The sequence below is a fragment of the Podarcis filfolensis genome, assembly GCF_964270895.1.
Source record: "Podarcis filfolensis genome assembly, chromosome: 6".
Classification (NCBI taxonomy): domain Eukaryota; kingdom Metazoa; phylum Chordata; class Lepidosauria; order Squamata; family Lacertidae; genus Podarcis; species Podarcis filfolensis.
The window spans coordinates 6,588,163-6,602,795 of record NC_139609.1 but is presented as its reverse complement, the minus strand read 5'-3'; the positions used below and the strand labels follow the sequence as shown (position 1 = coordinate 6,602,795).

General features: G+C 44.1%; 1 protein-coding gene across 1 annotated transcript in view; it reads left to right on the top strand.

Annotated features, from left to right (window-relative positions):
• The first annotated feature begins 3,931 nt into the window (after window positions 1-3,931).
• ACBD6 (acyl-CoA binding domain containing 6) overlaps window positions 3,932-14,633 on the top strand; it is a 98,457-nt gene continuing 87,755 nt past the window's right edge. The window contains exons 1-2 of the mRNA XM_083621659.1: window positions 3,932-4,212; window positions 13,727-13,791. Coding sequence (XP_083477785.1) covers window positions 3,949-4,212; window positions 13,727-13,791 — 329 coding nt within the window. The 5' untranslated portion in view covers window positions 3,932-3,948. The remainder of the gene's footprint in view (window positions 4,213-13,726; window positions 13,792-14,633) is intronic.

Genomic DNA, 14,633 nt, shown 5'->3' with positions numbered 1-14,633 from the left:
TGGCACCCTGAGGCAACAGCCTCACTCTGCCTAATCATAGGGATGTCCGTTTGCTGTCCTTCCCTCCAAAAAGTGACCAAAAGGAGCAGATACACCTTGCCTGCCCTGCCTATGGCTGTTGACCACCAATGTCCTCTAGCAGCTTCTATGGCCAGGCAGGGCAATTCTTGCTGAAAATAATGGACAGAGTCATGGGATTGTTCAGAGGCCAGTGGGGAAGTACTTCAGTCTCCTCGGACTCTCAAGTGAATATTAGCTTTGTTATAAAACAGAAGCATTTCGGAGCACAGCTGGTGAAGAGGCCAGTCCTGAAACTCATTCACTCAAATGTCTGCGTTCTCAGGGCCGAAACAAGAATGATGAGCGGTTCTCTCAAAATAATTGCTTCCAGATACGCCGTGCGCTTCAAACATGCTTATTGCTCGAGCCATTGTTTTGTGTTTAAGGTTCCAGCAAATGTTTGGGTCGTGTATTGCATTTTTATGCCAGCAATCAGGCTGTATTTCTGCCTGTTATCTTGTTCGTATGATTTGTTCTCCCGCGTACCTGAGCTGACATATATAAATTGCTTACCCTTCTCAGTTTCCTGCTGCCTGGAAAATGTCCTGTCACTATAAAAACAAAGGTTTTTTTTATCTACCAGTTTTGCACAAAAGAGCAGTCAATAATAATAATAAATGTGTGCATCACTCTAAGCCAGGAAGCCCACGGTCTGTTGAAGGGAGAGAGGTGGGAATTTGTGTGCTTGCACTTTTTTTTTAATCTACCAGAGTTGTACAAAAGAGCAGACAAAAAATAAAAACAGAAAAATGTGTGTGTTGCTCCAACCCAAAGATTTGAAGTTACTCTCATGAAAGCCTGCCACTTCCTTTCCTCCCTTTTCCTATACCTGAAGGGAGTATTTTGATTCTTAGTACAGCTATTTTCTGCAAGAGCATATCTGTGCAAGAGAGTTTTTTAAAAATAATAATAAAAATACCACAAACATTATTTTAGCAACAAAGATGAAAAAGAAGTATTATTCATTAATAACATATGGATAATGATTATCGCAGCTTGCCCCAGATATATCACCCTGTTCTATAGTCCTTCCCTCTTAATTTAATATTTCAGGGAATAGCTTTAATTTTGGATTTTAGATCAAAAATCAGTCACACCAGAGATTTACCTGAAAGCTTTAAAATATATATCATCAAGTTCAAGAAAATAGGTTTTAGTCATTCAGTCTTTCAGTACCTACAAATCAGACTTTGATTTTTAGAAATATTTAAAGAACATTTTATAAGGCAAGCCACCACGAAAAGTGGTGTTTTAAATGGTAAAAAAGGCAGCTGTTGGATCCAAAGAAAACTAAAAATAACTATCAAGGCTATGTATTTAGTATAACATTCTTTCTGGTTGGAAATGTATTCTGTTGTGCCAAATAAACATTTGTAAAAAATGTGTTTTATACTGTGTTGTTTTGTTTTGTTGCAGTGATAGGCCATTTCTAAATTGTGGCCACGGGCTTTAAGTACAACAATGCTCTGAGTCCATTTGTTTGTTTATATATTTATAAACACATTCATTTATATATTTGTTTATATGCTTATATTGTTAATATCCTGCCAATCCTCCGTCATGGATGGAAATGAACATACACACACACACACACACACAATTTTATTTGTATGCCGTCTTCCATAGTTCAAACCATGATCAAGGTGGTTTACAACACGAAAAAAGTACACAATTACCGTATTTTTCGCTCTATAACACGCTCCAGACCATAACACGCACATAGTTTTTAGAGGAGGAAAACAAGAAAAAAAATATTCTAAACAAAATAGTGGATATATGATTTTTGTGGTTCATGCTGTGGCCACAGACATGTGATCTGACAGTGAGTTTGGAGTAGCCCAATGCAAAAATCCTGAGGATCCATGTGGATCCATGCTTTGTAACCACGTTTTTGCACCACTGCGGCCCCAGGCAACAGTGGGTGCGTGATTTTTTTGGTGCAAGATGTAGCCATGGACATGTTATGTGATCTGATGGTGAATTTGGGGTGACCCAGTGCAAAAATCCTGAGGATCCATGTGGATCCGTGCTTTGTAACCACGTTTTAAGTGGGGAGGGAAGGAAAAGCACTCAAGGGACAAGGAGAAGGATGCTGCTAATAATGAAGAAGAGGGGTATAAGGGGAGAAGACTCCTCTCCTCTCCCGCTTTGCTCCTTTAAAGCAAGCAGGCTCTGCTTTTCTCCCTCCTCCCCGCTCATCCCCGGCTTAGCAAGCTGAAAAACTTTGCTGCTATTTAGCGAGCTGAGTGGGGAGGAGAGAGGGACAGAGAGCCTGCTTGCTTTAAAGGAACCAACCGCTCCTCTCCTCTCCCGCTTTGCTCCTTTAAAGCAAGCAGGCTCTCCGTCCCTCTCTCCTCCCCACTCAGCGGCTCTTCTCCCGCTTTGCTGTTTCAAAGCGAGCCACGGAGGAGGGAAGGAAGGGGAACCATGGATCCTCTGCTTACGACTGCAGCAGATCCCCCCCCCCCGCCGGCATTCGCTCCATAACACGCACAGACATTTCCCCTTACTTTCTAGGAGGAAAAAAGTGAGTGTTATGGTGCAAAAAATACGGTACAAATATAAGAAAAGTAGTAGTAGTTGTTGTTTAGTCATTTAGTCATGTCCAGCTCTTTGTGACCCCATGGACCAGAGAACGCCAGGCACTCCTGTCTTCCACTGCCTCCTGCAGTTTGGTCAAACTCATGCTGGTAGCTTCGAGAACACTGTCCCACCATCTCGTCCTCTGTCGTCCCCTTCTCCTTGTGCCCTCCATCTTTCCCAGCATCAGGGTATTTTCCAGGGAGTCTTCTCTTCTCATGAGGTGGCCAAAGTATTGGAGCCTCAGCTTCAGGATCTGTCCTTCCAGTGAGCACTCAGGGCTGATTTCCTTCAGAATGGAGAGGTTGAATCTTCTTGCAGTCCATGGGACTCTCAAGAGTCTCCTCCAGCACCATAATTCAAAAGCATCAATTCTTCGGCGATCAGCCTTCTTTATGGTCCAGCTCTCACTTCCATACATCACTACTGGGAAAACCATAGCTTTAACTATACGGACCTTTGTTGGCAAGGTGATGTCTCTGCTTTTTAGGATGCTGTCTAGGTTTGTCATTGCTTTTCTCCCAAGAAGCAGCCGTCTTTTAATTTCATGACTGCTGTCACCATCTGCAGTGATCCTGGAACCCAAGAAAGTAAAATCTCTCACTGCCTCCATTTCTTCAATGGACAAAGACAAAGAAAAGTAGCAATAAACAACAAATAAAAACACCAGATATTATAAAACCAAACTGAACTATTTCCACATAACCCTCTGAGCAACAACCCTCTCCCACAAAACCCCTAAGGCCTAAGCATGAATGAAACCCGGAACGTTCCTTTCCAGCACCAACATTCCTTTCCGGGGTCACTTTACACCAATGCACCAGCCCCGCGCGGGGGACAGGAAGGAGCGTGGGGTCACCGCCGGAAGTCTAGGCCTCAAAGCCCGCAACTGAGTTCGCGGAACCATAGACTCATAGCATGGTAGAGTTTTTCCCCACTCTCTTCCTAGTGAGAGGATAATACTTCCCCGGCGTGGAGCCGGCGCAGCGGCGTAAAGTGACCCCGGGAAAGGAAACGTTTGAGGCTGGAAAGGAACGTTCCGGGGGTTCATTCGGAACGCTTATTCAAAAGCGTCCGACGCTCTTTCCGTCGCAGGCGCCGTATCTCTACGTGCTCCTGGCCCGCGCGTGCGCGCTGGCTGGGCGCCCGCGTGAGACGCACGCGCGGGGGTGGCTGGGCGTGGCCTCGGCCGTTGGGCGCGAGCGGGAGTGGGCGGGGCCTGACTCTGAGGCGGGAGGAGGATGGACTGACTGAGGCGGCTGAGGCGCTGAGGAGGCGGCGGCGGCGGCGGCGGCGGCCGGGCGGGTCATGGCCTCCTTGTTCCCGGCCAACGGAGCGGCGGGCGAGTGGGGAGGCGGCGGCGGCGACGACCCCAGCTCGGCGGACGAGGGGGAGGGCGGCCGGGCGGCGGCGGCGGCGGGGCTGAGGGAGTCCCCGGTCTCCGACTCCGGGAGCCGCTCGTCGTCGCCTCCGCCGATGGAGCAGTTCGAGCGGGCGGCGCAGCGGGTGCCGGCGCTGGCGGGGTCGGCCAGCCGGGAGCAGCTGCTCTACCTGTACGCCAGGTACAAGCAGGTGAGGCTCCGCTCGGGCCCGGCCCTCCTTCCCCGCGCACTGCCTCTCATAGAACCGCCCAGGGACCCCCGGGGGTCATCTAGTCCAACCCCGCCTTCCCTCTTACCTTTTTGCCCAGTGTGGGTCTCTCGAACCCACAACCCGGAGAGGAAGAGCCCCTCACGCTCTTGCCCTTCCCGTGTGTTCAGAGAAGAGGTACGCTGCCCCTGAGCGGGGAGGTTCCGCTTATTAATATTTTTATTTACAGTGGTACCTGGGGTTACTTACGCTTCAGGTAACACACTCCGCTAACCCAGAAATAGTGCTTCAGGTTAAGGACAGAAATCGTGCTCCAGCGGTGCAGCAGCAGCGGGAGGCCCCATTATCTAAAGTGGTGCTTCAGGTTAAGAACTTTGCTTCAGGTTAAGAACAGAAATCGTGCTCCAGCGGTGCGGCAGCAGCGGGAGGCCCCATTATCTAAAGTGGTGCTTCAGGTTAAGAACAGTTTCAGGTTAAGAACGGACCTCCGGAACAAATTAAGTACTTAACCCAAGGTACCACTGTATGTATTATGATTTTCAGTTTTATATATTTCAATCATTCTATAATCGTTTTAACATTTCAAAACTTGACTTTCCCTCCCCCTCTTTCTGCGGTTCCTTAAATTTATTTTAAAAAATATTTTCTGCATATCCAAATGAACCGAATTCGCCCCTTTATTCATTTCACCTCTGTAATGTAGATGGAGGTTCGACTTTGGCTTCTGCCACCGGCAAAACGGCGTAATAGACGTCTTTGAAAATGCCTTATTCTCCTGTTAATGGTGCTGCTTCGAATGTGTTGCTTTATGTTCTGCGAATAATGTTTTATTCTGGATTGTTTGATGTTTTAATGAAGGGTGTAAACTGCTTAGAGAGTTTATTAATTTTTTGCTTAAAAACAGAACGTGGTATAGAAATGAAGGTAGGGTCATCGTCGTCACCATCATCTCCGTGGGTTGACCTGTTAGATAGGACGGCCCATCTCTGAAATTTTAATAAATATTATTATAAAAAAAATATATAGATAGGACGGCCTTGCGAAGCCAGCGTGGCCAAGCTGTTAGGCTGCAGTCTTACTTGAGAGTTTCATAGGGCGGGTGTGTGGGTGTGTGCAGCATTGACAGCCTGTGGTTTGTCATAGCTAGAACTATAAACCTACGACTAACTATCTTAGCCTCATCTTGCCCTACCCACCCCATTATTACTTTTCTCACTGTAGCCTATTTAGCCACTTTAAAGGGCATAGCACTTTCTGGAGAAAGGAAGGAAAGATTGCAAGCTTCTCGGTAGTAGGAACACAAGTACCCGCCAATGAAGGTTGCAGGGAAAGAAGAGGGAGAGAGAGTTAAATAGGAAGAATGTGCATTAAGTTCAGATACATGTTTTAAGAGTTATGGTGCAGTCCTCGCCCCCAGGTATGCATGTGGTGTATCCTCCCACTTCCTGGCTGAGTTGGCCTTCAGCTGATGTAAGTTGCTTACCCCATTGTATCTACTGGCAGAAGAAAAGTCCTGCTTCTGGAAGTTACACTGCTGTAAAATGGCCAAAGAAGAAGGTGGTAGGATACAGAAAGTTATGCTGCATCCCATCTCCATTCATTCACTGGTCTTGTCTGCAGTGTTTGGTGTAACTTACACCACCAAAAAATGCAATTGTAACTAAAATTCACCCTGTGGGAGTCAGTGGAAGGCAGAAAGTGGAGGTTTATGCTGCTCCTGCCCAGCCACAAGCAGTTCAGTGTAGCTTAGTTTATCCAGGAAAAAGACCAGTATATCTGCCTGGTTAGGATTGCTGTGTTGTTTTCAGCCGGGGATGAGGTAGTCAATGAACTTACACCACACACAGTATATTGCATCAAATGCAATATGCAGGACAACGCCTAATCACACCCACTCCATCAGAGCCAGTCCACAGACATCTCTCTAGGTATGGATTTAAATCCCCATTTAAATTATGTTGTCACAATCACTGTTCTTCTAAGCACAACCCACACAAGCGGGAAGAAAAAGAAGAAACGTAACAGATAATTCACGTAGCTGCTTGGACAAGATGTCTGTAGAGAGTGCACAGACTCCCTGGGATAAAGGTTCAAGAGCCATTCAGGAAGAAAATACTCTTCCTAAACAGGCCAGAACATCCAACAAGAGCAGCCTCCAGTGGCTCACTCCATAGTGCAGAGGGCCGGAAAACACAAGTGGTAATTCATGCCCCATGAATATAGCCCCATCCATCTCTTGCATGCATGCCAAAGTAACTTAAAAATGTCAGTAACAAAAGAAAAGTTGCTCCTGGGATTCAAACCCACAAGACACTTCTACTTACACACAGCCACAGCACCAGACAGGAATCATCCACACCTATGGGAAATCTGTCCCTCTCCTCTGTCCCCCATCAGAGAGCAGAGGAGCTGTGAGAGGAGCCGTAACTTGGTGGAACGTTTTACTTGCATAAATTTCCAAGTTCAAATCCAAGATATAACCCCTTAACTTGCACATGAGACGATCAGAATGAGTGCTGCAGGGAGCCATGTTGTTGTTGTTTAGTCGTGTCCAACTCTTTGTGACCCCATGGACCAGAGCACGCCAGGCACTCCTGTCTTCCACTGCCTCACGCAGTTTTGTCAAACTCATGTTGGTAGCTACGAGAACACTAGCCAACCATCTCGTCCTCTGTCGTCCCCTTCTCCTTCTGCCCTCCATCTTTCCCAACAACAGGGTCTTTTCCAGGGAGTCTTCTCTTCTCATGAGGTGGCCAAAGTATTGGAGCCTCAGCTTCAGGATCTGTCCTTCCAGTGAGCACTCAGGGCTGATTTCCTTTAGAATGGATAGGCTTGATCTTCTTGCAGTCCATGGGACTCTCAAGAGTCTCCTCCAGCTCCATAATTCAAAAGCATTAATTCTTCAGCCTTCTTTATGGTCCAGCTCTCACATAGTTTGGCCCATGTGTGGGCTAACCCAGCCTTCCCCAACCTGGTACCCTCCAGGTGTTTTGGATCACAACTCCATCACCCCAACCATTGACCACACTGCTGGGAGTTGTAGTCCAAAACATCTGAATGTACTGAGCTGGGGAAGGCTGGGCTAATCCAACCCTTTTGCCCCACCCCTCTTCCTGATAACCTATATGACCAATCCATTCTCCACTGCTATTTTGTCTGAAAGGCTAGGCCCTGTCCAGTAGTATCCCAGGAGGCCTCATTGCCTATCCTCCTTATCGTACTCCCCATTTTTGCCTTATATGCCTTTACCATGCCACCCATCCCACCTGGGCACCCTGAGAGGCCTGCTTCCTTACAGTACAGTGTACCTGAGTGAGCAGAGGAAGGGGCGGCGCCCTTGAGGCCATGAAGTTTTTTGCTTGCGTCCTCGCAATACTATGGCTAGCTGATTGTATTGGGCAGAATATATTTGAGGAAGGGATTGCTCAACAAATCATGTAATGCTGTCAGCACCTTTAAAAGTGTCTGGCATGGAGGAGATCCTAAAAAGACACAAGTGCAGTGTTGCTGTGGTCACCCTAGCGTGGCCGTTGGAACTTGGACAGTGCCTTGACCGATAGCAAGGTAGCATGTAGGTTTCTATGTGGGACCAGCTCCAGGTTAGGAACACCTCCCCTTGCATAACTGTCATGGAGCTTGCAAGAGTACAGAAACCTGCATGGAGCAAGTAGGTTGTTAACCCAGAGGGACAGCCAGGAGCATCCTAGGCATTGCTGCTGTTCATGAGGAGAGTCTCCCTCTTAGCCTGCAATGAATAGGCTGTGGGATAAAACCTGTACCTGTGGAAGAGAGGCCTCTGGAGAACAAAGTGACAGACGGAGTAGCAAGTGATAGGCAGGAACGAGTGCACTGTTCTTGAACTGCTGCATGCGTAGTAAGTGTTTGTGAGGAGGTAAGACCATCTATTTGAGTATTCAGCCAGGGCTTGTGCCTCAGCTGTGCTTCCCCTTCTCCATGGTGAGAGTATCAGGGGAAGAAACTTCTGGCAGTTCACTCACTGTGAGAAGTGAGGCTACAGGGAACCAGGCAAAGGGCCTTCTCAGGAGTCGTGCTTGCCCTGTGGAACGCCCTGCTGTCAGATGTCAAGAAATAAACTCAGATGTCTGAATTTTAGAAAACACCTGAAGGCATTCCTGTGTTGTTGTTTAGTCGTTTAGTCGTGTCCGACTCTTCATGACCCCATGGACCAGAGCACGCCAGGCACTCCTGTCTTCCACTGCCTCCCGCAGTTTGGTCAAACTCATGCTGGTAGCTTCGAGAACACTGTCCAGCCATCTCGTCCTCTGTCGTCCCCTTCTCCTTGTGCCTTCCATCTTTCCCAACATCAGGTTCTTTTCCAGGGAGTCTTCTCTTCTCCTGAGGTGGCCAAAGTCTTGGAGCCTCAGCTTCAGGATCTGTCCTTCCAGTGAGCACTCAGGGCTGATTTCCTTCAGAATGGAGAGGTTTGATCTTCTTGCAGTCCATGGGACTCTCAAGAGTCTCCTCCAGCACCATAATTCAAAAGCATCAATTCTTCGGCGATCAGCCTTCTTTATGGTCCAGCTCTCACTTCCATACATCACTACTGGGAAAACCATAGCTTGAACTATACGGACCTTTGTTGGCAAGGTGATGTCTCTGCTTTTTAAGATGCTGTCTAGTTTTGCTATTGCCTTTCTCCCAAGGAGCAGGCGTCTTTTAATTTCGTGACTGCTGTCACCTGTGTAGGGAAGTTTTTAATGTTTGATACTTTGCTGTGGTTTTATAATTTGTTGGAAGCTGCCCAGAGTGACTGGAGCAACCCAGTCAGATGGGTGGAATATAAATAAATCATTATCATCATTATGATTATTACACTGCACTGACTGTGAGAATACACTGGTGTCCACAGTATTTGTGTGATTACAATCTATGCAGCAAAAAAGGGCTCTCTTTGAAGAAAGCATTGCATTTTATCTGGTACGAAAGTTAGCAGTTTTGCCTGAAAATGCAGTATTTCTACAACACAGTGTGGCCCTGAATGAAGAAATTTGTTCATATGCAGCAATGGACTGTGCTTTCCAGGCACAATAAACACAAAGCCTGTTGGTAAATGGTGTGATACCCTGTTTTAGATTTTTGCCTCTTTGCACAGTGTGGAGATGTAGGGAGGGGGAAAAAAACACTGAAAATAAATGTCCGAAGCCAGCCCAACTGTGATGGGAAACAGTGAAGCCTAGAAATGAATGAAGTGCCCTTGAGCACTTGCCAGCTTTGTTAGACTGCCTCTTACTATTTTATACATTGGTCCTTGTGGCTATAGGCAGAATTTTAAGTCCTTAGGTGTGATCATTGGGTCATTCCACACCAAACCACCATGGTGCCATGTGCTTTCACAACTCAGATTTTCTTCATTTATGTGTACATACCTGTGAGATAAGTTCAAAATAATATTTTAAGATTTTTTTGGTCCAAAATTGGGCTCAGGAGAATTTTTTGAAAATTTTTATTTTTGTGCAATTTAGGCTAATGGAATTTTTGCATCAGTGTAGAAAAAACCTCCTGTTTCGCTTATTTTTCAACCGATTTGGCTTATTTTGGTATCAGAATAAAGCTAATTGTGGTCTCTTTCAAAATAAGGTATAAAAATGGTCTTAAGTGCCACAGAAAAGGGTCACTGACCATTCAAAGTAAATTTTTGTCTTTTTATTCCTGGTAGGTTCGATAAGCCATAGCACGCAAACCACAACTAACACATGTTTAATACTTTTGTTGTAGAATGGGCTAACCATGTACTTTTTATGTTTTAAAAAATAAGGACGGTGTTTTTTGCAGTTATAAAATAAATTGATTTTGAAGTATTTTTTTCCCCAATTTTTATTTATTTATTTTTGTACAGGTTTAAGGTCTCTTTGAGCCTGAAATAACTCACACATTAATGAGAATAGTTAAATTTGTACCCTCTTATGTTACAATGTCATCTGATATATTTTAAAAATTAAGTTTTATTGATTATTTGATAAAAACAAAATACGTCTCAGAGCCCTTATTCATTTTATTGTGTAAAACAATGCTGCAGTGATATGACCCTCTTGTGTAAGTATGAAAAAAATTTAAATTCCTCATTTCCTGCCTCAGAGGTTGCAGGTCTAAGCACACTTAATAGGAAGTGAGCACCATTGAACTTAATAGGAAGTAAGCCCCATTGAGGCTTATTGCTGAGCAAATCTTAGGATAGCACTGCACATCTGAGGTCCACGGGACTTTTCTAGTCTTGGTAAGTGGCATGAATAACTTGTTAATCAGGTAGTCACTCCCTTCGCATTAAATTGTGTTGTCCAGCCTCAGATTTGTAGGATACGCTTAACATTCGTTCTTTGTCAGAATGATTGTGTCTATATTGTATGGAAGGTTGACAATGCTGGTTTGACAGGAGAAAACCAAATAACTCAGTATTTAGCAAAGAATCAAACCTGGGCGAAAAGTAAAAAAATTATACTGTGCTCTTCAATATTTCCATTTTCAGGGCAGCTAATAAACTAGACACACAGGAAGACGAATAAAAGAGTTAAATTAAAACAGACAACATTTCAGTAAATTGGAACAAATGCCAGTAGTGACTAAAAACCAGAGTCAACTCATTAAACAGACTTGAATAGATTTTTTACCTGACACCAGAAAGACATAAGAGTAGGTGTCAGGTGAGCCTTCCTGGGAACAGCATTCCATAAGACAAGTACCACAAATGAAAAAGCTGTTAATCACCGTCCATCAAGCCTCCAGAATTGGGGCAATCTTGAGGATGATCTCAGCAGCTGAGCAGGTTCACGCAGGTTGGGCTGCAGATACTGTTTCAAGATTTCAAGGGCTTTAAAACTTGAATTTTGAGTTTTGTTTGGAAATGGGCTAGTGAGAGATTCTGAAAGACTAATTCTGGCCAGTAGTCTGCAAGCGGTGGTTGACTGCCTCATTGACTTTATGGGATACAACAATCATTGTCTGGTGAAGTATGGGCATATATGCTCCAAAAATGTAAAGTACATCAGCCTCAGTGCAGACATCTGAATTATATGCCATTACTAGCTGCCTATTACAGTATGATGGCAACTGCCCACTGGCTGCATTTCGAAAGAACTTTTCTTGTATTTGGCATGGCAATGCAAACTGCTGTTGCGCTGTTAAAAAAAACCTATCATTCAAGTACGTACATGGTGGTGCTATATTAATAACAAATGGGCTTCTAGAGTTTGTATCCTGGGCTTATAGAATCTGCTTTGATTTGAGGAAATCTGCACAACCACATTCAACATGTGTATATGAGTGCATTCAATGAAATGAGCAAAATCCCCCCAAGCAACCCCAAAAGGCGGGGACCCCAGCCCCAAACAAAGCATCTTCATTTTAGAAATACAAAAAAGCAGGCAAAATGCACCTGCACCCCCCCAAGGCAAAACACCCCCCTGTCTTTCCCCATGTCTCCTAACTTAGGCAGCAGCAAGGTCTGCTTTGCTTTTGTTTTGTTTTTAAAGAGAAGGTAGAGTTCCAGCTGGACACGGGTGGCGCTGTGGATTAAACCACAGAGCCTAGGACTTGCCGATCAGAAGGTCGGCGGTTTGAATCCCCACGACGGGGTGAGCTCCCGTTGCTCGGTCCCTGCTCCTGCCAACCTAGCAGTTCGAAAGCACGTCAAGTGAAAGTAGATAAATAGGTACCGCTCTGGCGGGAAGGTAAACGGCGTTTCCGTGCGCTGCTCTGGTTCACCAGAAGCGGCTTAGTGATGCTGGCCACATGACCCAGAAGCTGTAGGCCGGCTCCCTCGGCCAATAAAGTGAGATGAGCGCCGCAACCCCAGAGTCGGTCACGACTGGACCTAATGGTCAGGGGTCCCTTTACCTTTAGAGTTCCAGCTGCACCCTCTTCTTTCCTCTGAAGTCTACCTCTGGGCTCAGTGAGACTCTGCATTCTGGGGAAAGGGTGAATGACCGAATGCCTGCACTTCACTTTCAAGGCAGCTAAAGGTTAAAATAAAGCCTGAAAAATGTTTTTAAAATTAAAAAATTGGGGCGGGACAGGGGGCTACAACAGCTGCAAGGAGGGTGTTTGTGGGCACTGCTTGGGGACTCCAGGAATCAGTGTTTGCATAATCAGCTAATACAAGAAGAAGCCTTGATAGCTTTAGATTTCTATCGTTACTGATTTAAGGCAAGACTTTACTCTTCAACATTCTTTCTCTCAATTTAATCATATAATCTGCATAAAAGACTGATAAAATATTGCTTTAGCAGAGACTAGTACCTCCATTGAATAAAAGGTGCTGACTCATGTCAGTCCACTGTCCCTAGTGCAGCATTTGTGTTTTTCCTCACGTCTGTTTCTTTTCTCTACAAACTGATTTAGGAGAGAACAGCCCCTATAAAAAGATGACAGTAACAGCTGAGCACTTTGTTAAGACACTGCTTACTTAAGCAATTCAAGATAAATAGCATAAACACCTACTTAACTTTTCCACTTACTGGAGGTCATTTCAGAGTCTGACTGTGTGAACAGACCTGACAAGAGTTGCTCAGCTGATTTCTAAAATGTTTTTTTCCTAAGAGTTAAGATAATGAAGATGTGGCTTGTTGGGGTTTTGCAATCCCCAGCTTACCTGTAAGAGTTCTAGACAGATGTGATGCTGGTAGACATGGTTGCTTGAATGAAAACTTTGTTGGCTGTTACCTAGCAAGGAATTCCTTTCCTGGAACAATAGGCGCTTGTTCTAATGGGTAATTTTTTTATTGTTGATACATCTACTCTATAGGAAGGGCTGTGTGTACTTTATTAAAAATATATTTTATTTTACTAACAGATGATAGTGCAAATTGGCACGGCCACTCAAGTTTCAAAGGTTGAGAGATGGTCTAGAAGAGGCCACAGTTCTCAGGATGTCTGTGGCCTCTTCTCAAACCATACTTCCCTCAACCCAAGACGCTGGTAATTTGCAGAGTTTGCATTCTCACACTGGTGTAAAACCTAGCCTTTATTTTTATTTTTTGTATTAAAGTCTGCTAGTGATGGGGAGGGGCCAGGAACTTTGCCCCTAAACCACTAACCACTGAAAATGTTAGTGAGCTGCTTTTGGGATAACATGCATTGTTCACCTAGTTTCAAGCATATATGCATAAGAGCTAGAAATTTTTTTAAAAAGAAAGAAAAGAGCAGAATTGTGGCTAATACCACATTTGGTGCTTTTTTTGTGTGCTTTGCAGAATTGTATTTTCCAGCCCTGACTATTTCTCTGTTGTCACCACTTCTTGCAGAATATCACCAGGCCTGGGTTGTATAAATGTGCCTCTTACTCTACAGAACCTTGAACTTAATGAATGTATTTCTGTTGTGTTTCTGCATTTGGCGAACTTGGGAAAACAATTTATATGTTCTTAGAAAAAATTAAAAGCTAAAGTCACATTATTTTGTTAGCAAGTCCATAAAGACAAACAAAAATACATCATCATTTCTTTAGCACTTATGCCAGCACTGTTCCCCCTTCTATCTTTAGGTCAAATGTGGTAGCTGCAACACTCCCAAACCTGGGTTTTTCGACTTTGAAGGAAAGCAGAAATGGTAAGTGGAAATACCTCATAATTTCTATGTACTTTCCCCCAGTCCATTAGATAATTTTCTTTAGAGGATGCTACCATTTTTGTGTTAATTACTGAATGACTCTTGGGAATGCTTTTTTTTTTTTTGCTCCCCTCCTCATTTTCCAATTTAAAAAATGTGTATTGTAACAAACTCAAGGATTGCGCAGCTCACATTCTCAAACGGCTCAGGATTTCCCTGAGTTATGCCCTGCAGGTCACTACCCCATGGAGCCTTATAAATATCTGCACTACCTGGAGCCTTGAAAAACAGCTTTTGGGGGATTTTAAAGAGCCCTGTTTGAACTGTGATTAATGCCCAGGACTTAAATGAAATAGATTAAATTTAGAGAGGCACTAACAGTGCGTGTGCAGAAGCCTGTTTTGCATTCTTTCTGATCTGGAGAAGTACTTCATGGGAAAATTGTGCTCTTTTTATCATACATCTGAACACTTACAGACAGGATAAATTAATATTCCAAAGTGATAATTAGAAATGTTGGTATCACCACTGGCTATAAACAAAACTGCATTTATAGCTGGTATGTGTATTAATTTTTAAAACTCATTTAAAACATTTAAATAGAGTAAAGGCCAATAAAATGTTATTTTTCTTTAACATTGTTCAATTACTATTTTTGCACTATAAATAATTGTCGTGCAAAGACAAATATACATAGTTATAATAGTTACAGTCATTCAGAACAATTTTGCTTTATATATAAATGGTTGTTTTTAATTAGCATGTCTCTGTTGGTTGCAGTAGCAGTATATTAAGATCTAATTTTAAGATGTTAAAAAAACTAAGATCCATAGTGAGCTTCT